We start from the raw sequence: 23,471 nt of genomic DNA, 5'->3' as shown, positions 1-23,471 counted from the left end.
CATCCCAGCGTGGGCCTCACACAGCTTCCCGGGCTCTCAGAAGCATTCTCAGGTGTGGGGTAGTCAACAGCTTCGTGTTAACTTCTCGAGCCTGTGCCCTCAGCCACTGTGATTCGCCAAGGCTGGCTTTCAGCCAGGAGCAGCCTTTCCTTCACGACTACCTGACAAGGCCAAGTTCGCTGTCCCCACCTTACAGGACAGAAAACTGAAGCTCTGTCACACACTGCTAGGCAACAGGGATGAAGCTTAAAACTAGCTCTGTTGAACCACAAAGATGCCTGAGATGTTCCATTCTTTTTGAAAACAAGAATATTCTGATTTTTGGCCGGGTGCGGTGGCTCACGCCTGTAATCCCAGCACTTTGGGAGGCTGAGGCGGGTGGATCACCTGAGGTTGGGAGTTCGAGATCAGCCTGGCCAACATGGAGAAACCCTGTCGCTACAAAAATACAAAATTAGCCGGGCGTAGTGGTGCATGCCGGTAATCCCAGCTACTTGAGAGGCCGAGGCAGGAGAACTGCTTAAACCTGGGAGGCAGAGGTTGCAGTGAGCCAGGATCACACCATTGCACTACAGCCTGGGAAACGAGCGAAACTCCATCTCCAAAGGAAAAAAAAAAAAAAAAATTCTGATTTTTTATTAGCTGGCTAATACCAGGAAAAAAAAAGGCCAACTAAGTTCTTAGGAATCTGGTAACTACTTATCCCAGCCAATATTACCAAAATTTTTGTCTGAGATTTTTGCAAATTGAGCTATAATCCATATACCATATATTTTGCCCTTTTAATGTATACAATTGAGTGGTTTTAGACTATTATTTCATTTTTGATGCCTCTCCAGACTATATTAGAGTGTCTAGCACAAAAGAGAGAGGTTCTGCTATGGGACTGATTGTATTCAAATCCCAGCTGCACTACTTCCTAATGTGTGGCTTTGTTTACCTTATTTAACATCTCTGAACCTTAGTTTACTCTTCTGTAAAATGGGAATGACAATAGTAGGGTTGTGAGGATTAAATGAGATCATGTATGTAAAGCACTGAGAGCCTGCCACACAGTAAGACTTCATACATCTTAGCCGTCATCATTATGTGTGAATGAATGGTGGGACTCTGTCCAGATAATTGTGTTCACCTCTGGATCCCATTAAGAGAGACACTGATAAAGCAGAGTAAACTTAGGTTGAAGAAGAGGCTGGGAGGCCACATGCGGTGGCTCATGCCTGTAATCCCAGCACTTTGGGAGGCTGAGGCGGGTGGATCACCTGAGGTCAGGAGTTCAAGACCAGCCTGGCCAACATGGTAAAATCCCTTCTCTGTTAAAAATACAAAGATTAGCCAGGTGTGGTGGCAGATGCCTGTAGTCCCAGCTGCTTGGGAGGGTGAGGCAGGAAAATCACTTGAACTGGAGAAGTGGAGGTTGCATTGAACCGAGATTACACCACTGTACTCCAGCCTGGGTGACAGAGGGAGACCCCGTCTCAAAAAAATTTTTTTAAAGAGTCTGGGAAAACCAGTTGGTGCTGGCCAGTTTGGTGCAGATACCCCTGGCAACTTCTGGCCTTCTGTGGCCTTGCTCTGCCCAAACTGGAGCAGGAACAGACGTGGGTTCTGCCTAAGTCACAGCCAAGCTGGTGGCTGCCTCTGCCACCTTGAGTGCTGAAAGAGGCCTTGGGGCAGGCAGCGAGGGAGGTGAGAATGACACAAGGCAGGACCTCTGAGGACGCTGCAGCCATGTAGTGGTTAGAATCTGGCCTAAGAAGCAATCTTGGCCCAGAGCTGCCCTGAGGGGTACTCAGAAGAGTGTGGCTCAGTTTTAGCTCCCAGCTGCTCTACTTGCTGACCACCCCAACTCTTTTATTTATTTTTCTACTAAAAAAAAGTATATATAAGTTATAAGCATGCCACTCAGTGAATTTTCACAAACTGAACTCAACTGTGAATCCAGGATCCATATCAAGAAGCAGGACCTTACCAGCATCCCAGAAGCCCTTCCTGTCTCCTTCCAGTCCCTAGCTGCTCCTCCCTTCCCCCACCCTGCCAAAGGGAGGCCCCCATCCCGGCTCCTGCTAGCACAGACAGTGCTGCTCAGTGTGCACTGAGCCACCTGGGGGTCTGGACAGAATGCAAGTTCTGGCTGAGCAGGTCCAGAAGGGGGCCTGTGTATTCCTGACACTCCCAGGGGATGCTGATGCCACATCCCCAGACCACACTTCGAAGAGCAGGAATAAGATTAGTACCTGGTGCTTTATTTTGTGCTTGTCTCTTGGAGACTGGTTGTGTAAAAAAAATGGAAGCACCAGAAGCCTGCTCCTGGGGCCCAGCTGTGGGAGGGAAGGAGCTCCTGGGCTGGAAGACACCAGGGTGTGGCCTCCATCCTCGAACTTCGGGAAGCAAGGCAGTCCCATCACAGCTGGCAGGGTGGAGTTTGAGTCCCAAAGCACACCTTTAGCTTCTTCACCCTGCTCAGGATGGGCAGGAGCTGGACAGGGATGGGGCGCAGGAGGCCCAGGCACTGATCTGGGAAGTGTGATGTCCTTCTGCCCTCATGGGGGTACTGAGATTTTCTAACTCTAACTAGAAAGGTAAAGGCTGCCTAGGAACACCCACTTGGCCTCCCAGTAATTTCAAGCCTGGTAGGAATTAATGAAACATTTTTAGTTAAAAGACCATAAACCTATGATTGTTTTGTTGTTGTTGTGTGGGGATTTCTTTTTGAGGCACTTGAGAAGTAAAACAATTTAATAATGTGAGTTTGGGGGCTGTTTCTGCAGGTGGACTCTCATGGCGGCCATGATAACATGCCTTGTGATTTCAGAAGGCAGTGGGAAGGCTGGTGGGCCAGGAGATAACCCACAGGGTTTGATGGTGACCTTGCCCGGCAGGTCCAGACCAGCTGGGGGAGAGGGCCACAGGGACTAGCTGTTACAGGGCCTGATTGGGCCGGCTAGAGTCCTGGATGGGGTACAGATGCCCACTGAAGACAGTGGCCTCCCCACCCCCAGCTCCCTTCCAGAGGAGGAGGCTGAGGCAGGAACCAGGGACTCCCCAGACTCCCGAGCCAATAAGCAGGATGATAGCCTCCTTTCCCAGACACCACATATGTGGGCCAACCTCTGGCTCTGCTCAGCACTCTTGTTCCCACGGTTCATTCATTCATATAACACTCCCAGACACTTACTAGGCACAGATCATGGTCCTCAGGGAGTTGGCAGTGCAGTCAGAAAACCTAATTACACAAACAGTTCCTATTTACTATGCTGTGTACTCTGAGAGAGACAGACCTAGGGGAATGAGTAAGGCCCAGAAGCAAGGGACAAATCAAGGAAGACTTAAAATAAGGGACCCCTCTGAGTGAGCTCCAGTTACTTCTGGAAGTCCTAAATAATATACCATACTTGCCTACAAAATTCTCAGCAGCTGTAGTCACCATGGCGTGGCCACTCAGTCCTTCCTCTCTGGCCCTGATACCCATTCTTCTGTGTCTTCTGTCCACAGAGCTGCAGAAAGGCACACAGCAGCCCCCTCCCCACCATGTCCCACCCTCCTCCTGCCACCACCCATCTGAGAATGCTGCACTTCCAAAAGGCTCCCCAACCTCCAGTCCTGACGCACCTTCTGGGGTTGTAGGGGGAATAGGAAGAAAGGCCTCTCCCTCATTCTGTGGTGTTCTGTGGCCCAAGCCAAGGCCGCCAAGGGCAGTTGTGCACTTTCTGCATGACACAAGGGTGTCAGCTTCAGGGACAGGAGCTGAATTTTGGCTTTGATCTGCCCTTTGAGCCAAGTTCTTGGAGTTTGTTGACTACAAGGTCCTTGAGGAGAGGAGTCCTTCAGAAAGGGACACCGAGGCCAGGCACTGTGTCTTAGCTGACCACAGAGTAGCTCATACCCATAATCCCAGCCCTTTGGAAGGCCCAGGTGGGCAGATCACGAGGCCAGGAGTTCGAGACCAGCCTGGCCAACATGGTGAAACCCCGTCTCCACTAAAAATATAAAAATTAGCCAGGCATGGTGGTGCACACCTGTAGTCCCAGCTACTCAGGAGGCTGAGGCAGGAGAATCCTTTGAACCGGGGAGGGGAAGGTTGCAGTGAATCGAGATCACGCCACTGCACTCCGGCCTGGGTGACAGAGCGAGACTCCATCTCAAAAAAAAGAAAGGGCCCAGAGGGGGCACATTTCTCTGATTTGCCCCCAAGGCTCCTAAGATATCCCCTAGGCCCTGTCTTGGGTTCCAAAGTACTCCTTCAGGTCCCGAGTCACCAGTGTCCCCTGGCACCGTTCCCCCAGAAAGGCTCTGCTGAACTCTAAACTGTAGAGAAGATTGTCCGTACAGGTCTTACCTAATAGACCCTGAGCAAGACGGGGTCTTCCAGAGCTGTTTCTAGAGGCTGCTCTTCAGAGTCTCATTGTGTTAGGATTTATTTGTCGCCCCTGTCCCAGGAAGACAAGATGGGCTCTGGAGACCTCAGGCCTCTCAGCTCCCCCACCTCATACCTCACAGCGGTCTCGGGCTTGCTTTGGGGCAGTCTGGGAGTTTCTTCCCTCCTTCTCACTATTGATGGCCTGGGGTGGGCAGTCAGAATGAAATAAAAGGCCCTTTAGAGAACGTTTTGGACTGTAAAAGAGTGACTTGCCTTTTGTGTCCAGCCAGCCACCAGGGCTTGCTCCTCCCTCTGACTTGTTGGCCTGAGGCCCACACGAAACTGTGGTGTCAAGGAGGCCCGGAGCACAGCAGTCCTGCCCTTCATGTCAGAACAGGCCTGCCCACAGAGATTGTGTGTCCATTTTCCTGCTGATCCCCAGAAGGGCAATGAAAGCCCTTCACCGTGCCAGGCATGCTTCATGAAATTGATGGAGCAAGCAGCTGAGCAGAATTGTTGTGGGCATAGATTTTTCCTTCCATTTGGAGATTTGCTCTCATTTCTTTTTCCTTTTTCATAGCTGGGACCGAGCTGGGAACTGCCTGCCTAAAGTTTCTCTTCTCCCTGGATGTATTAGGTTCAACGCAGTTTGCAGAGGGGGCTGAGTACTTGATCGCTAAGGGGAGAAAAAGAAAGATGTTAACATCAGAAAAATAAACACACATAAGACTTTAGGAGAAAAAGTGAAGTAGCTGTTTCTCTGGTGTTGATGAATCAGTAGAGACTTGTACTGGAGGCAACATATTGGAAAACAGAATCATTAGAACCCTTCCAATGAAACCTTCTAGTTTATTTGGCAACACGGAGCCACATAGAAGGGAGGCACCTGGGATGTCATTAAATGAAACCTTCCTCAGTGCAGGAAACGCCCCTGCAGCATTCTAATGGAGGGGGAGAAGAGGGGTCTTCCAAGCTTTGCTTGAATATGTGGAGTGATAGGGAGCTCACTACCTGCCACACAGCATGTGGAAGGAGATGCTGAGGCCATGAACTCCACCTCTTTTGCTATCAAATGCTCTAGCTCTCTATGGTCTTCCTTTCCTTTGCTTGCTCGGGCTCAACTTGCACATTTGTGGTGACAAAGAGTTCACAACCTCCTAACCTGGCCCATTCAGCCTGATTGTCTCCTCTTGGCTCCAGAGATGTAAAGGTGGGCAAAGCATCCCGTGCCTCCCAGTAGCTTCATCTAGTGGGAGAGGCAGACAGGTAATCAGATAGATGTCATCTCTGTGTGACCAGCAGAGCAGAAACGTGCTTGAAGGCAGACGTCATGAGGAGGAAGCCGCCATGACCTCCTCAGCAGGCTTCTCAGAGGAGGTGGCTCATAAGTTTGGATTTCAGAGGATGCGTGAGAAATTGTGAAGAACATCGAACATTGAATGGCATTTTGCATGGAGGAAGCAGTGCGTGTCAGACTTGGCAGCATGAGCCAGTGTGGTGTGAGGGAAAGGCTGAGCAGGACAGGATGACTTGAGGAATATCAGAAAAGGTGGAGTTGTGGGGGCTGTGCCCTGCTAAGAGTTTGGAGTTTAACCCGAGGGCTCTGTGGGACGTTGCTGTGTTTAAATCCCAGAGACTTAAACTGGGCTAACACTTAATCCGGGGACTGACCGTGAAGCCCTGGCCGTAGGTGTCTAGTGGTTGTAGGCAGGAACACTCCCAAAGGCAAGGTGGTTGGTCGGTTCCCTACACCAGACAGCAATGGGGTGCAGCATTGATAGTCTCCAAGACAGACCCCAAGTTCAATGATTCGGTAGGACTCTCATGACTCAGCATACAGTCATACTCGGAGCTATGACTTATCACACTGAAAGAATACACAGCAACACCAGCAAAAGGAAAAGGCACATGGGGAGGTGAAGTCCAGGGGAAACCAGGTGCCAGCTTCTGATAGCCATATCACAGTGGAGTCGCAAAGGACGAGCTTAATCCCCCCAGCAATGAGTAGCAACCACATGTGTGAAACGCTGCCTAGGGAAGCACATTAGAGATGCCGTGCCCAGGGTTTTTAGTTGGGAGCTGGATATGTCGACACCGTCTGCCTACTACGTAACAAAATTCCAGACTTCCAGAAGGAAGGCAGTGTTCAGCATAAACCACACTGTTTGCACGACCAGTTCAGGCACAGTGAGCTGCTCTTATCATTGAGGGAATGGTGGGAACTGTCCAGAATCCAAGCTCTCACATACCAGCTAAGGACCAGCCTTCAAATCAAACCTTTCTAAGGATAACGGTCTCGGGCCTGCTGTGTTAACCCTTCACTTCCTCGGCATCCTCAGCTATTCTTTGCTTTTAGTTTATGGCAGGATATTGCAGTTTCCAGATGCCAGGTTAAATTTATATTATTGAATTTTAACTAACTTGACTAATTATATGGTTGAGTCTTAATGAATTTAGCCCTCACAATAGACAAGTGGCCTGGAAATCATTGTTTCAAAGAAAACATAAGTCAAAGCAAATATGGAGAATGCTTAGCACTCTAAGGCCAGACGCAGTGGCTCATGCCTGTACTCCTAATGCTTTGGGAGGTCAAGGCAGGAGGATCACTGGAGTTCAGGAGTTCAAGACCAGCCTGGGCAACATAGCAAGATTTTGTCTCTACTGTAAATCAAAAAAATTAGCCAGGTATGGTGGTGCATGCCTGCAGTCCCAGCTACTCAGGAGACTGAGGTGGGAGGATTGTTTGAGCTCTGGAAATAGAGGCAACAGAGCGAGATCCTATCTCATAAAAAGAAAAAAAAAATGCTTAGCACACTGGAGTGACACATCTCCTCAAAATAGATCTTTTTCAGCCACAGGATGAGGTAAAAAATGATATTACTTCATCTTTGTCCATCCTTTTTAAAATGCCATGTTCTGTATATGTTCATATGTAAAATTGAACGTGTTCAAGAGAACATTATCAAAAATGCTGTAGACCATTGGTCTTCACAGCCACGTCAATAAATTAGCTTTACAAGTGTGTTGAGGTCCCTGGAGGGTGTTACAGGTTGGTCAGCTGCTCCCTCTGGGTGTGTCCTGTTCTTTGGCAGCCAGTTTCTAGGTGTAGACAAACCTGATTTGGGTTAAGGAGACTCCATCTGAGGAGGAGGCAGCAGCAGGATGTCGGGGAGAGAGGCCTGGACCAGGACAAGGCACTGAGTTCTAGGCTCAGCTCTGGAGCTGTATGGCATGCGTAAGGGAAATATCTTAAATGTGCTGGGCCTCAATTTCTTCGCCTGTTAAGGGGTTTCCTCACTCGACTGACACCTCCAAAAAATCACCTTGGTGTTTGTTGTTGTTGTTGTTTGTTTGTTTTCATTATTATATACTTTGCCTCTGGCCTAATAATACTTGTTGAAGGAGCGGATGAACAAATGAGCAAACAAACTAATGAATTAATGACCCAACAAACTAATGGATGAGTGAATGAATGAATGAGATGAACTCTCAAGTCCCACATACCTCCGACAGGTGACAAACGTTTTATCTGGTCACTGAATGTGCTCAGGTCTAGATTCTCTGTAATTGGCTCTCCGCCCTCCCTTTTTTGCATACTTTTTTATCCTTTTATTATCACCTGGGTAATGTGTGGCGATTCTACATTCTTTCTAAAGCACTGTGGTTCATTTTTACCCATCTGATTTCTCCTGGTTTCTGAAATTTAAAAACAAAAGAGGGAGCTGCTGTGGCTCAGGCCAGTTGTCCTGGTGCTTAAGGAGGCAAGGCTACGTGTTTGAGGCCAGCCTGGGCAACATAGAAACCTCTCATTCATTTAAAAAAAAAAAAAAAAAAAAAAAAAAAAAAAGAAAAAAAATAGAAGGCTAAGTGCCCACCTGTACCCCCATAGCATACACGCTCCACAGGCCTGTGTTTCTGAACAAGTGCTGGGCTGCTGTTGTCCTTCCCTTGATTTAGTGGCTTGGCCTTGCAGTCTAAAAATAGCTCCTACTTTTACAAATAAAACGGAAATGCAAAATGTTCTGTCTCTGAAAACCTGAAGAGTCAAGTTGCTGGAAAGGCAGGAGCAGAAGGAGTCCGTAAAGGGAATGGGCTGGGAACATTTCTTGGAAACTTCCTGCATGTGCTAGTGGCAGCCAGCCCTGAACTAGAAGGGGCCTGGGGAAGCCAAGTAAAGCTTCTGTGCCCAGTTCCTCTGCATGCAGAGGGCCTGAGCTGTCTGCTGCAGGCTGGCTGCCTCTCCTTCTCCCCTACCACATCCACCTTTCTGTCTTGTGTTCAGCCAAAGAAGGTTGGAACCTTTCAAAGGAAACTAAGCTCAACAGAGCTGAGGGAGAGCAAAGACTCACGCTCAGAGCTGCAACTCATGGGCCACATGGCTTTTCCATCCCAGTGAGTGGGAGGCTCCAGAACTCAGTGGTGCACAGCCCAGGGCTGTGGGGCCCACCTGGAGATGTGCAAGTCTCCTGGGTATTAGAGGGTGTCCAGTCTAACTGGTGAGGGTTGAGGGTTCTGGGAGTGAGACAGACAGTACAAGTGAAGGTGGCATCCTGCAGACCTTAAGACCTACCAGGTGGTGGCCAGCCTGTTCCAGCTTCAGCGATCCAAGTTGTAGGCTCCTGTCAGGGCTAGCTGTTCCCATTAGTCACCAACCCAGGGCTAGGGGTCAGAGCACACCTTACTCCTGGGGAATTGGTCAGATCCAGAGCGGGCCTCAGTCCTGAGCAGGGACCAAGGTCTCAGTGTGGGCTCAGCCGCCAGGCTGGCCTATGCTAACTGGCCTTCCGAGGTCACACTGGACAGTAGTAGTCACATGGCCTGACCATGTGGGGAGAGAGCTGGGCAGCAGGAAGAAGGAAGGAAGGAGAGGAAGTGAAGGCCAGAGGGCAGGACCGTCACCTTTTGGTGGTCCCTCAGCAGTCCTGGGGGCCCTCTGTGGCTCTCCCTCTGGCTGGCTCTCTCTGGGCCCATCTAAGGCGGGATTTGAATCTTACACTCCTGTGTGCCCAGTACCCTGGGTCTGGTAAGTGGCTGATAGAACCAAATGTCTATTGAATGGAAATTTGAGTGAAAGATGCCAGTTAAACTGAACAATATGCAGAGAGGAGTATTTACCCCCATTATGGAGATTCCCCCTGCAGGGTGGTCTCATACGTGATGAATTCCCTCTACCTAAGGAAGGTCAATACCTCTGTTTTCTCATGGCCTCTAGGTCAGGACCTGGATTCTCACCGTGGGCTACACGACCGCTTTTGGGGCCATGTTTGCAAAGACCTGGAGAGTCCACGCCATCTTCAAAAATGTGAAAATGAAGAAGAAGGTAATCACTCCCCTTCTGTTTCAGGGTGTTAGCTGTGTTCACTCAGCATTTATCTAGCCAGTATATATCATATTCTAGGCACTGAGCTATTTGCTGGAGATCCAAGCTAAACATAATCCCTACCTCCTGCCGCCTTCAGCCTACTGGGGAAATCAGACAGTTAACAAAGCATTTATAACACACAGGTATCAGGGCTGGCTGGGGACATATGGGAGGTGCTGGGGTACAGTGCACTCACAGGAGGCTTCATGGAGGAAGTGCCACCTATGCTGGGGCCTGGATGGTGAGTGAGAGTTAGCCAAACAAAGGGCATGGGGATACTGGCGACCTTGTCAGAGGAACCGTGCATGGCAGCCTAAGGAGGGGAGGAGGGTGGTCAGGGGCTGAGAGAGGCTTGGTGTGGCTGGGCCATAGGGTTTGTGGGGACAATGTAGAGGAAGAGGCTGGAAGGGAAGGCAGGAGCCACATTAAGGAATCTGAACTTGAGCTTATGGGCAATGGGGAGCCCTTAACAGAGAGGAGTGAAACAGGGCTGGTACCTGATGTCATGATTCCATTTCCAAAGAGGCCCTTGGAGAACAGGAGCTCAGCGTTCACACTGTGGAATGCATTCGCCACCCATGCGGTTGGGTATAGCCATGATATTGACAAACCTTGACTCTTAGTCACAGAGAGACTTTGTCCACCACTGTCCTTTTTAACTCTTGCAGTGGTACTAGTTCTTCCCTTTCTTCTGGATAAAATTTATGTCAAGTCTCTTGATTTTGAAGGTCCTCTGGTCAGTAACTATTATAATATGTAGAGTCCATCATTATATTCAAAACTTCAAACGGCATTCAATGACACAACTTCTCCCTCTCCCAGCTCAGGCCTGCAGCAGGCCGGCCACCTGCCTTGGGAAAAGGGGCCCAGGCTGGCTGCTTCTCCCTTTGGCCAGCCTGAGTTCTTTCTCCATCGTTCCAGCCACCCAGGTGTCCAACCCTCCCAAGTTGGAACTAGGAGTAGTAGAAGGGACAGGAAATACCTCACTTGCTCGGAGCTGGCATTGGGCTTACTGGGTCTGGCGAGGGTTGCAGTGGGCCCTTTAGACTCTTAAGGTGCTTTTCTGGTTCCTTCATTACTGGGACTTTCTCTCCTGCCGTGCTCTTGACACAGGTGAAATGCTCCCCCAATTGGCTATTTGTGGCTTCTTCCCCTGCTCCTGAGTATCCTTATGTTCTCTACCATGGGGTCACCTCACCCCTCCAGCTAGTCCTGGACAGGACCACACCAGCTCTCCCTCACCCATGGCCCACATCTGGGGTGCAGAAAGCACTCCTGCATCCTTTGCGCCTACAAACTCAAGGTTGACGTCACCGTAGCAGCTGCCTCTCTTTCGTTCCATCCTCAGAGAAGCTGGCCAGTCCATCATCCCCTTTAGGTTTCTCAAGCAGGAGTCACACATCAGTCCACAGGGTCCCCCCGGCTGCAAAGATTCCTATCAAGCCATCCAATGATCTCCTTTCCATTGGAAGCCAAGGCCTCTCCCTTAATTTGAGGTCATAGAAGAAGTGTTCCCTCCCAGTCCACCCATTCCTCTCACCAGGGTAGGGGTCTCATGACACCTCTTACCAAAAATCCTCTTCTCAATTCAGTCCCCTCATCACACCCTGGCCCCCCAGCACACACTCTTCAAATCCTGATGAGGGCATCACGAGTTTACAGATACCTCTTCTGCAGATCCTCACTGTGGGCTCACCCCACGTGGAACACGGAGTCTGTTCTGGTTTTTCATCTGAGCCTACATTTTGCGCCCTGGTTATTTGGCACCGGCAGCAGACAGCAAGCCGGCCCCAGCTGTGAGGCCAATAGGCAAAACAGAAGCCTGGGGTTCTAATCTCTGTTCCACTGCTGACCTGCTGTGTGTCCCTAGACAAAGCTCTTAGTCTTTCAGGACCTCTGTGTCCTCAGCTGTAGAATGGGGACACATTGACATAGTATTGTCCCCTTGTCTGTGATTCTGTGGGCTCCTGCCTGTGCCCTGGTGATATCTCTCATTTGTCAGCGCCCCCCCCACCCCACCTCTTCACTGCCAAGGTTATTCTTCAGGACTGCAGCCCCCTGCCCTCTCCAGATGAGGTGGAAGTATATTCTGTCCTCTGTCCCCTGACCCTCACCTGAACCACTTTAGGAAATCCACAGGCTGCGTTTAGAGAGAGGAAAGAGCCCAGCTCTGCCACCCTGTCCCTGTGCTCGCATGGAGGGGCTCTTCGTCTCTGGGTCCCAGCAGCATTCATGACGACTCTCTATAAGATGAGAGGCCTGGCCACCCCAGTGTTCCTCAGCCCTGGCTGCATATTACAGTCCCACAGGAGCTTCTGAAAACTACCAGAAGTCACCCAGCCCAGGCCAGTTAAAATGAGGGCTCTGGGGCCAGAGCTGAGCATCAGTAGTTTTTCAGCTTTCCCAGGTCTTGTTGATATACTGCGGAAGGTGGGGACCTGTGGTCTAGGTCAGGGCTTCTGAGGATGGCTGCCCTGCAAGGTGTTAGAAATGCAAGTTCCCCAGGCCCCACCCTGATCCTAAGGAACTGGAATTCTTGGGAGGAGCCCAGGAGCCTGTGCTTCCCCATCCCCAGCCAGAGCAAGCCAAGACTGGAGAAACACTGGCCTAGGTCACCTCTGGGGCCCCTCCTGCTCTGCTGCTCTGGTTTAAGAGCTGCTCTGCCGTTGGTGACAACTCCGTCCTGGTTTGGAAGAAGCACAGGGATGGTTCCTTTGTGCTAGTATGTGATTCATCCCTGTGGTCATCTGTGGTGAGGAACCGGCCTTTATGCTCTCTAATGTGACTGCCAAGCAAGAACACACCAACTGTCTGGCAACAGTCGACAAAATGCATCAGGGAAAGCGGCAGTTCAGTTGTCTGGAAGCTCTCTGTGGGGCGGTGATGTGGTGTGCTCACCAGAGGCCACGGGCTTGGCTCCCTTTTGCCTGCACTGCCTGAGCTGGGGGAAACTGGATCCCCCGCCAGGGTCTGGGCCAACTCTAAGAGCTCAGGCTTGCGGCAGGCCCAGGCATCCAGGGAGGGGGCTTATCTGAGAAACAAGCTCTCCCTACCCCCTTTTTAAACTTTCTTTACTTTTTTTAAAAAAACTTTGTAGAACTTTTTTCTATTTTTTTTTTTTTAAGAGTAATCATATCAGAGACAGTGGGGATTGAAACAGTCCCTTAATGGATATGAGGTTAGAGGACTAGATGGTGATAGAAGTGGACATCAGAGGATGTTAATTGTGTCGCCAGGGGTCTAGAGAAAGACAACTGTGATGGAGAGGAGGGCCTCAGGAACAGTGCAGGAAATGACATCAAGGATGGTGAGGGTGACATCAGGGACAGAAAGGGAAATGAGAGCGATAAGTTTCACCCATGGAGGGGATCGGGGCTTCCTCTATTGAGTTAATGACACTGAACTCTCCACTTAAAAATGTTTAGGTAAAATGGCAAAGTTAATGTGCATTTTACCCCAATAAAAACAAAACTATAAAAACCAACTTGTTTATATAAAAAACTGGAACTGTGAAGTAGAGCCCAATTTTGAACTACAACTGTCACAGCCCTTTCAAAACAGTCTGGTTCACTGATTGTGTTTGTGATTTGGGTGAAATATAAATTTCTCTTCTCTACCTTACCCTCCTGTAATTTGGTTGGTAAATAATACTTAGCTACAGCACCACAAACCTGCTCCTGGGATCACTAGAAAGCCCAGAGGGACCCCAGAGAGTTCCTCACACTGGAATAATGTGCTCATCCAGCCTTCATCATGTTCACAACAAAATTAGTACCAAATCTTACACTGAAAGCCTTTGGCAGTTTGCACTGTTCATACAGCCATCACCACCACCCATCTCCAAGCCTTTTCATCTTCCCAAACTAAAACTCCATACCCATTCAACACTAACTCCCTCTTCTCCCTTCCTCCCCCCGCAGTCCGGGCCACCATGATTCTCCTTTCTATGAATCTGACTTCTTTAGGAACCTCATATAAGTCAAATCATACAATATTTGTCCTTTGTGACTGACTTGTTTTGTTTCTTTTAAAGAAGTTTGGACTTTTTTTAGTGGGCCCCTTAATTTTTTTTTTTTTTTTTTTGCTGACATATATACAAGATTTATATAAATTTGCAAATGCAATCATATGCTTTTTGCAATGCAGTCTTTTTATCCTTTTCTTCTTTCCGTAGCTCCCACCCCCTCCTCCCTCCATCCATGATGGCTTGCCCTCCCCAAACACACATACACAAATTTCACCCCGTATGCCCCATGTGTCCACACTTTTTAAAGCATCAAAAGAAAAGAAGCCTATTAAAGAATGTGTTGACACATGGTGACTTAATGCCTTCAAATTTCGTAGTTTTACAGCATGTTACTTTTTTTCTAAAGACCGATTATAAAATCTTTTTAAATTGAGAAGGCTTATTACAGTCTTTATTTTGCCTCATACTAGGACCAAATGGAAGTGTTGGGACAAGAGTAGAAATTCAGAGGTGACACCTTCTGTTCTGGGGGCAGATGTTTTTTGAGGACAAGGGAAGTTCACTACAAATATGACTAGATTCTGTTGCAGAAAATAACATGAGTGGGAAAAGCATCTGAGGATAACCTCTCAGACTCTCATCTGGGCTCAACTTAAGGAAAATGCCAAGAGGGCTTTTAGCAGCTCTCCTGAAGCACGTGCCATCTGAGGATGACAGGAGAGTTGAACCCCAGCGGCACCATCCGTGCTATATTTGCCCTGAATGGTGCTCCCTGAAGATATGAGTAGGCCCTACTGGAAGGCCAGTCAGAATAGGTCAGAAAATCTGAAGTTTTTTGAAAAAATTAAGAAATGCCCTTTTCTCTTAACCAAGCATCAGCCAAGTTTTTCTATAAAGAGCCAGAAAACTCAACAGGTAAGACTTTGCAGGCCCTTTTGTTTCGGTTGCAGCTACTCAGCTCTGCTTTGATAGAATGAAAGCAACCATAGACAAATACGCAAATGACATCCATTTAAATGAGCATGGTAAAGTTGTAAATTTCTCTTCTCTACTTTACCCTCCTATAAGTGAGAGTAAATGAGCATGGCTATGTTCCCATAAGACTTTATTTACAAAAACAGATGGTGGGCCAAGTCAGTAGTTTGCTAATCCCTGCTCTAAACAACTCAGAAGTGACATTTAGTAAAAATCACTGGCATCTGTTGAACAGTTATTATAAGACAGGCTCTGGTAATCTACTGTGGCATGTATGAATATTATCCCCATGTTCTAGATGAGGAAACTGGTTCAGAGGGGGAAGGGAATTACCCAAGAGCACACAACTAGTTAGTTCATTTCAAACTTAGATCTGATTCCAGAGTCGGGTGCTTAATCATTAGTGTGTGCCTTTGCTCTCATCTGCCACTGAGTACCTCCTACCCCCAGAGAGAGGACTGCATGTGACAGCATCAGTGGGCACTGACATAACCCAGAGAGAAGTTCAGGCAGCATTTAAGAGAAAGAAAGAAGTCAAAGAATCTAAGAATAGAAAGATGACCTTGCCTAAGGCAAGGGGTCTCTGGTGCTCAGATAAGCGCTTTTCTTTTCTTTCCTTCCCTCTGTTTTCATTATTTAAGATTATTTTAAATTACCTCTCTTTGACATTGTATTTTATATATACATGGGTGTACTTGTTTAATTTTCGCTACTAGTCTTCCTCACAAATATGCATGTTTCATAGGGCAGAATGTTTGTTTTGTCCACTGTTGCATCTTCAGTGCCAAGAACTGAACCTGACTCAGAGTAGGCACTCAATAAATTTCTGCAATTAATACATGAAAAGTGATTCATGACTACTTAACCTAAATCCATTTAGGAAAAAACACTGGTTACATGCCTGGCTTTGTGAATGGTACCAGAAGGAAAATAACCATGTCCTCTCCTCTGAATCTCAGCATCTTCCCACCATGCATCCACACATGATGATTAATCCTGTGTCTAGTAGAGCTTAGGTGCAGTATCACATTTTGCCCCTAGATGTCACTGTGTCTAACACATAAACACAGAAACCACTAATTGTCAAAACCCAAGTAATGGTAGCAGGCTACCATTTGATGATCATCTTCTCTGTTGCAGACACTGTACTAGATGCTTTCCATACCTCGTCTCATTTTTTTCTTATACAAACTGTACAATTTAGGAATCACTGGCTGGCTCCACTTTAAATAGAAGAAAACTGAGACCTAGCAAAGTTAAGCAGCTTGCTCAAGATCACACTTGACAAGAATTGGGATTAGAATGAGGTCCGATTCCAAAGTCTGTGTTCTTTCCTTTATACCATACTTGGAGAATAACACAGAAGCCCTCCTGCTCTCTCCCTCCCACAGCCCCTGGCCATCTTACAAATGAGAAATGCAGAATGAGAGCAAGGAAGTGATTGGCCCATGGTCACACAGGTAGCAAGGAACAGAGCCAGAATTCTAACTCAGGTCCACTTAATTTTAAATCCTTTAGAATTCCACTGCCCTAGCTGGGTGTGGTGGATCACACCTGTAATCCCAGCAGTTTGGGAGGCCGAGACGGGCAGATCAATTAAGGTCGGGAGTTCAAGACCAGCCTGGCCAACATAGTGAAACTCCCATCTCTCCTAAAATTGCAAAAATTAGCTGGTCGTGGTGGCACTTGCCTGTAATCCCAGCTACTTGGGAGGCTGAGGCAGGAGAATCACTTGAACTCAAGAAGGAGGTGGAGGCTGCAGTGAGCCTAAATTACAGCATTGCACTCCAGCCTAAGTGACAAAGCAAGACTCTGTCCAGAAAAAAAAAAAAAAAAAAAGAATCCCACTTCCTCAGACTTCATACTTGAGCCATTAAATTGGAAGGATTTACTTTATTACATTCACAAGAGGAAAATTCTGGTGCTCAGCTTTAAAGTCATCTATGCCTCTTGCAGGGTATGCCTACATTCATGGAGGAGAAGCTGCTTGGGCTCAACCTTGAAATCAGGGTAGGAGTGTGCCAGGAGAAAGGTGCAGGTCAGGCCTTCCAGGGGTCAGGAATAGCTGGGCAAATGCCTGGGGGCTCAAGCAGCCTTATGCTCAGCATCACGTAGAAAGGCTCCTTCCAGCCCATCCCCTAACTGCTAAACTCCTTAGGCATTTGGCCCCAGTTTCTCAAGACTGTCAGACAGTTGCCTAGTTTCCCAGGGGGTGAGAGTTAAGCTGGGTTTCTCTAAAGCACCAGGAGTACACCATATCCTTGAAAATCTCAGTGTGGGCTTTGCCAGTGCCCCGCCTCCAGGTAAAGCGGTTTTACTGGATTTGATCTCCTTGGCAGTAACTGAGCCAACACTTTCTTCATGTTCTTTTTACATTCAGTGATAGAAAGGCCCCTTGAGTTTTTATTTCTCCTTTAAAAATGCCTTTAATCGTTAAAAAGCAAACCTGGCGATATTTCTTAAGCTTCTGCCTGAGTTTTGTTTGTTTTTCTGAGTCTTTCCAGAACTACTTCATCACATTGGCTTTTCTGGAGAGTGAGGGGCTATATAAACATGAAGCGAGTGAAATACAGGTCAGCTTTGGCACCAAAAATATTTATCCCCCGGCCGATCCCTATCAAACAGACGTGAAGTGGGGTAGGAGTCTCACAGAGCAATAAAAATATCCCAGGCTGCAAAGAGAAATGGGAGTTATATTTCTGCTTTTTATTTTCTTTCATGTCAATTCAATTCATCAGACTTTTAAGTAGCTACTGCATGCCAGGCCCTGGTAGGTGCTAAGGGAACACAAAGAAAACAACTTTCTTTCTGTCTCAGGCTCCCAGTTTACTGAGGAGGGAAGATGTGTATACAACTTAATATAGCTTCTGATTGGTGCTGTAAATGTTTGAGGATGTGAATTCCAGAGAAAAGAGAGCTTGGTCCAAATCCAGGCTTCATCTCTTATTCAGTTTATTACATTGAGCAAGTCACTTCGCCCCCTCTAAGCCTGTTTGCTCATCCATAAAATGAGAATAATAACAATATTTGTCTTTATATGAGACATTGCTTCTGAAACCATCAACCTAGAGACAGGCACAGAGTGAGTGTTCATTAAATGTTAGCTCTTCTTCTCATTGTTGTTACTACTGATTCCTCCTTATAATTAAGGATGTGGACAAAGTGCTATGGAGTAATTAGTTATGCTGCAGGAGTTAGAGAGGACTTCATGGAGGAGGTGACAACTGACCAGGGTGTTTAAGGATTATTAGAAGCTTGCCAGGTAAAAAGAATAGGGTGTTCCAGACAAAAGAACTAGCACCTACAAAGATCTGGAGGGTGAAAATCACAGCTTGGTCAGGGACCAGGAGTGGCCAAACTTCCACAAAATATACATGTGTATTTGGGGAGTGATAAGGTCAAGCTTGTGAAAGTCCTTGAATGTCAAGCAGAGGAGCTTGGTTGGATTTATCCCATGGGTGATAGGGATTCCAGGAGACCCTCCAGCTGGGGGTTCATGATGCAGTTTCCCCTACCACCCCAGGCCCCCAGTTGCTGCGTGGGAAACTGTCTCTCACATTGGCTCCCCTCTACTCCTTCCCGCTCTACAGATCATCAAGGACCAGAAACTGCTTGTGATCGTTGGGGGCATGCTGCTGATCGACCTGTGCATCCTGATCTGTTGGCAGGCCGTGGACCCGCTGCGAAGGACGGTGGAGAAGTACAGCATGGAGGTAAGCCCCCAGTGGTGGCAGGAGGGAAGCCTGCAGATGCAGCCCCTGGCATATGAGGACAGTGAGGCTGCACAGTTCCCAGGCTACACAGCTGCCCAGTACCCCACTGGGAACACTTCCTCAGTTCCATTTCACTCCATTTTATACATAGTATTCTAGGGAAGCCAAATATAAGGTGCCGTGAAAGAAGTTGAGTTTAATATTAATGCATGCAGAGAATCAAGGGGAACTGTTGGGCTTTTAAAAAGAGTATGTGCTCAGGCCGGGTGCGGTGGCTCACACCTGTTAATCTCAGTACTTTGGGAGGACAAAGCAGGCAGATCACCTGAGGTCGGGAGTTCGAGATCAGCCTGACCAACATGGAGAAACCCCGTTTCTACTAAAAATCAGCCGGGTGTGGTGACACATACCTGTAATCCCAGCTACTCGGAAGGCTGAGGCAAGAGAATCGCTTGAACCCAGGAGGCGGAGGTTGCGGTGAGCTGAGATCGCGCCATTGCACTCCAGCCTGGGCAACAAGAGCGAAACTCCATACCCCGCCCCACAAAAAGAAGAGTATATTCTCATACATTGTAGAAGCCTTCATTTATAGGATTTATCACTTCAGAAATGACATTGCATATTTATCCCAACTTTAAAGTAAGTCTCCAAAAAAGTGCTACTAGGGAAGAAAGATTTTGAAAGCTCCTTCTAGATACTGTATTATTTTCAAAGGGATGAGCAATATATTTCTTTTCACACATTTGATATCACGTATTTGTTGTTAAAATAAAGGGCCTTACATAAAAGTACTATTAAATATATTTTTTAATTGTTGTGCAGTCAGCCTTGCCCTGAACCTGTGCTGGTCTTTCTAGGATTCTCCAGATTAGGGAAGTTGGAGTCCCTTTGGAAGTTGTGGTTTTGTGGACTTTCTTTTAGAGTAGTTAGACTTGTGTTTGTGGGGTAGAGCTGGGCTGCAGTGGGGTGTGCTATTGGAAGGATTTCTATACAGTGTAACAAATTCTACTGAAAAATGAGAATCTCTTTTTCTCTCACTGCTTTATTAGAAAAATCCTTTTGTGAAATTTAGTGTGAATTCTTAAACCAGAAATGGTCATTCTATGCGGGCAGAGGCTTTTACCCTTCTAGACAAGACGGTTTTCTAGAATGTAAGCTGCTCAGCCTCATTTATCTTGAGACAGAGGGTTTACTCAGCTCAGTAAGAAGTTATGCATTCAGAGCAGGGGCAGAGAATGCCATTTAGGAAGGAGGTTGAGAACTATGTTCCTCCCTCTCACCCCCTTTCACATACTCCTGGGAGGAAGCAGGACTCCAGACACACACAAGCAGAACTGGCAAAGAGGATGGAGGCAACACTGGCTGTGCCCAGGGAACAAGGGGGCAGAAACTGAGTTCACTCGAGCAGACAGGCTACTTTTGGAATGGCAGGGGGGACATCTGGTCAACATTCATCCTGCAAGGTGGGCCACAGAACACCTGGGTGGGTCCCCACTTCATCCCATGGGAATTCCCCACCCACCACCAGAATTCAGAAATCCAGACAGAATGTCAACACTAGGAAGAGCTATCATTGGCTAACTGGGCCCCTGAGCTAGGGAGAGCCTGGGGCGGTGATAATAACAAGCAATGATGATACTAAGAGTGATAATGATGAGGACAGTTGGCATCATGTGTTAACTTGTTTGATCCTCACAGCAATTCTAGGAAGTAGATGCTGTCCTTAACCCCATTTTACTGATGAGGAAACAGAAACCAGAGAGGCTGTATAAGTTACCCAAGGTTACCTAGCAGGTTAGTGACAATACCACTAACTACCCTCTCACCTGCTGCCTAACCCTGCCTTTCAGTACCTGGGAAGCTGTTAGCAGTTTTACTGGCTTTTTTAGACCTTTGTTCATTGGCCACAGATCTGGGAAGTGAGTAGGGCAGGGAAATGTTCTCCATTGTACAAATGAGGAGAAAAAGTCAAGTAATAGGCAGAGTGAGGGCTCAGGAGATCAGAGAATGAGAGCAGGGTGAGTCAGGCAGAGTTCGTGGAAGGCCTGGAGCCGGGCCACGTGGACGGAAACCAGGCACAGGTGGCTCGGTGTGGAGCCCAACAGTGGGCTGGGGAGGCTGAATGGCTGCCACCTGTATTCTAGATGAAGGTGGGAGCTGAGTATGCACGAGGGGTCCTCAAGGCTCCAGCTGTGGGCTAGAGTCAGCCTGAGTCAGCAGACTATGAAAATGGGGATGCCTGTCCTGCTGGACCATTTAGATAAGGTAGACATGCACGGTCTGATATGTCTAGCTGATGGTTTGCCATTATGGCTCTTACCTGTCTTCCTTCTATTCTGTAACAAGCACTGCTGCTATCAATGGCTCTGGGCATAGACCCCTAGCACATTCCAGGCTTTCCAAGGCTATGGTTCTCAAACACTGAGGAGTCCTGAGGTGCTGCAGAAATGCCTTACTGTGTAGATAAGGAAACTGAGCCTGGAAAGGTACTATCCAGCACCCAGGGCCACCCAGATTATCCAAGGCAAGGCCCAGATAGGCAGTCCCTGCATCTCCCTGCACAGTGTGTTGAGATTTCTCTCAGAACCTTTCCTGGCAGGTGCCTATTTTTCTCCTTTTATTTTAGGGTTGGCCTGTCCCTCAGTTGCTATGGTAGCAGAACCCTTTGATCTGTCCACCCACAGCCCTGCTTATTGTCGTTTTTCTACCAAACAGCACGAGGCTGTTGGTTTCTCTTAGACCCTCCTCCGTCAGACACAACAGGGTAGTTGAACAATGTGCCCAGGGGCTGAGGCGTCCTAAAGTCTCCTTCAAAAGGCTGTTTTGTCCAGGACCTCCAAACACAAAGCCTAGGCTTGGCGGGGAGAGGTGATGAAAGACCTTTGCAGTCTGTCCCTCCCTCCCCTTACCTATTTCAGACACCCTTGTGTGCTCCCGACTCTGAGCACCTGAGGATTCCAGGCATGGGCCTTGCAATATGGTACACGTCCTAGCCTTTGCTCGTTCTGTGTCCCCTTCCAGAATCTTCTCTGACAATTAGATGACTTCAGCTTCAGCACCAGTGTTACCTCCTATGAAGATGTGTCCCTGTGTTCACTGGCTTTGCTGGAGTTGAGAATCTGCTCTTCCCTACTTCCTCCCCCAGCTCCCAAACATTCCCTGGTCAGGACTCTCAGCAAGTCAGAAGTCTGCTGAGCTTTTCCAGGACAGGGCCACATCTGAACCAGCCTCCACATACCCTACCCAGCACCCCACGGCCAGCATCTTCCATGGGAAGACAGAGGTAGCCATGGCAGCCACAGCCTCATGGCAGCCTGCAGGGGAGTGGGGGAGCAGACTAAACCCGCAGACAAATAGCCCTATCACTGTAGATGGCTGTCAACTCTGACAGCAGTGAGAAGGAAATAAACAGAACCCAGGGCTTGAGAATAACAGGAAGGACCTGTGAAGAGATTTTCCCCAGGAGAGTGTACTGAAGGGTCCTGGGAGTGAAAGTCCCCTGGAGGCCCACCGGGGACAGCCCAGCCCCCTACCCTTAACATTTCTGTGCCATAAATATTGATTGATTGATTTGATTTGATTTCTATTTGGAGACAGAGTCTCACTCTGTCACCCAGGCTTGGCCACTGCAACCTCCGTCTCCTGGGTTCAAGCGATTCTCATGCCTCAGCCTCCCAAGTAGCTGGGACTACAGGCATGAACTGCCACACCTGTCTAATTTTTGTATTCTTAGTAGAGACGGGCTTTCACCATGTTGTCCAGGCTGGTCTCAAACTCCTGGCGTCAAGTGATCCGCCTGCCTCAGCCTCCCAAGGTGCTGGGATTACAGGTGTGAGCCACTGCGCCCAGCCATTTCTATGTCATAAGTATTTCTGTAGCACTTGTCATATGCCAGGTACTGTTCTAAATGCTTTACAAGTATGAGCTCATTTAATTTAATCTTTATAATAATCCTGTGAGGTAGGAGATATTATTGCCCCCGTTTTATAGATTAGGAGACTGAGACAGAGAGAGCTTCAGTGACTAGCCCAGGTCATGTACCCAGTGAGTGGCAGAGCTTGGATTCCACCCCAGATGTTCTGCTTTCAATCATGTTGTCACTCACCTCCACGTACAGGTGGAAAGGGTCCTTAAGTCAGGGGACAGAGGTCCTGACTTCTGGTTTCACTGCCTCTTTCCTCCTTCAGGGTCTGTACACAGACCCTCTCAGGGCAGGCTGACCATGTGACTGTGGCCCTGGAGCCTGAGTCCATGACGCCCCTGCCTGTGCTGAGCCTCCAGCTGTGGCTCAGCACCCTACAACCTCCCCATGCCCCAAACTGATTCCAGCCTCACTTTCACCTTTTTTCTTATCAACAAAATTGAATAAATGCTCATACAAACCAGTTATGCATCAGGCCCCGTGCTGGACTCCAGAGAGACAGCGGTGAATGAGACATGGCCCTGCCTTCAAGGACCCCTTAGAGCAGTTAGGGAGACAGACAATTCAGTAGCTAACTCGCACCCCACATGGTACAGGGTGCTGTGGAGCCCGAGGTGGGATACCAGTCTGGCCTCCTAGGGTCAAAGAAGGCTTTTCAGATGAAAGTCAAGGAGTCCTGAGCAGGTGTGGGAGCTGGGAGGGACACTCAGGCAGAGGCCGGTGGGTTTGGAGAGTAGGTAGTGTGTCCGGTGAACCACGTGCTGAGAGGATACAGGCAGTGGAACATGGCACACAGTGCTACTCCCGTGTCCACTGGCACAACCACTTGGAAAACGATTTGTTGCAGGCCATGTCAAAGATGCACATGCCCACAGCCCAGCCCTTCCACTAGGACGCATACCTAGGGAAAGCCCCACATGTATGGCTTGAGGAGACTCAAGCCCGGGTGCTCACAGCAGCACTGTTCGTAACAGCCAGAAACTGGGAGCATCCCAAATGGCCCACAGGAACAGAATGGATGCGTGCATTACGGTATTTTCAAAGAAAGGAAGGCTATACAGCTGTGGGAATGAATGAGCCGCAGCCACACACATCAGTTTGGAGGCATCTCAGCAGCATGGCAGTGAGCAAAAATAGCAAGTCATGCATGAGTACCCAAAACAGGCTTTCAC

At 48.2% G+C, this 23,471-nt stretch overlaps 1 protein-coding gene across 1 annotated transcript in view; it reads left to right on the top strand.

Moving 5' to 3' along the window:
• GABBR2 (gamma-aminobutyric acid type B receptor subunit 2) overlaps positions 1-23,471 on the top strand; it is a 421,806-nt gene that overhangs the window by 322,585 nt on the left and 75,750 nt on the right. The window contains exons 12-13 of the mRNA XM_032240167.1: positions 9,573-9,680; positions 18,255-18,377. Of these exons, the coding sequence (XP_032096058.1) occupies positions 9,573-9,680; positions 18,255-18,377 (231 nt within the window). The remainder of the gene's footprint in view (positions 1-9,572; positions 9,681-18,254; positions 18,378-23,471) is intronic.

This window comes from Sapajus apella, unplaced genomic scaffold, assembly GCF_009761245.1.
Source record: "Sapajus apella isolate SASKATOON/1434 unplaced genomic scaffold, GSC_monkey_1.0 scaffold46, whole genome shotgun sequence".
NCBI lineage: Eukaryota > Metazoa > Chordata > Mammalia > Primates > Cebidae > Sapajus > Sapajus apella.
This window is presented reverse-complemented; position numbering and strand designations above follow the sequence as displayed.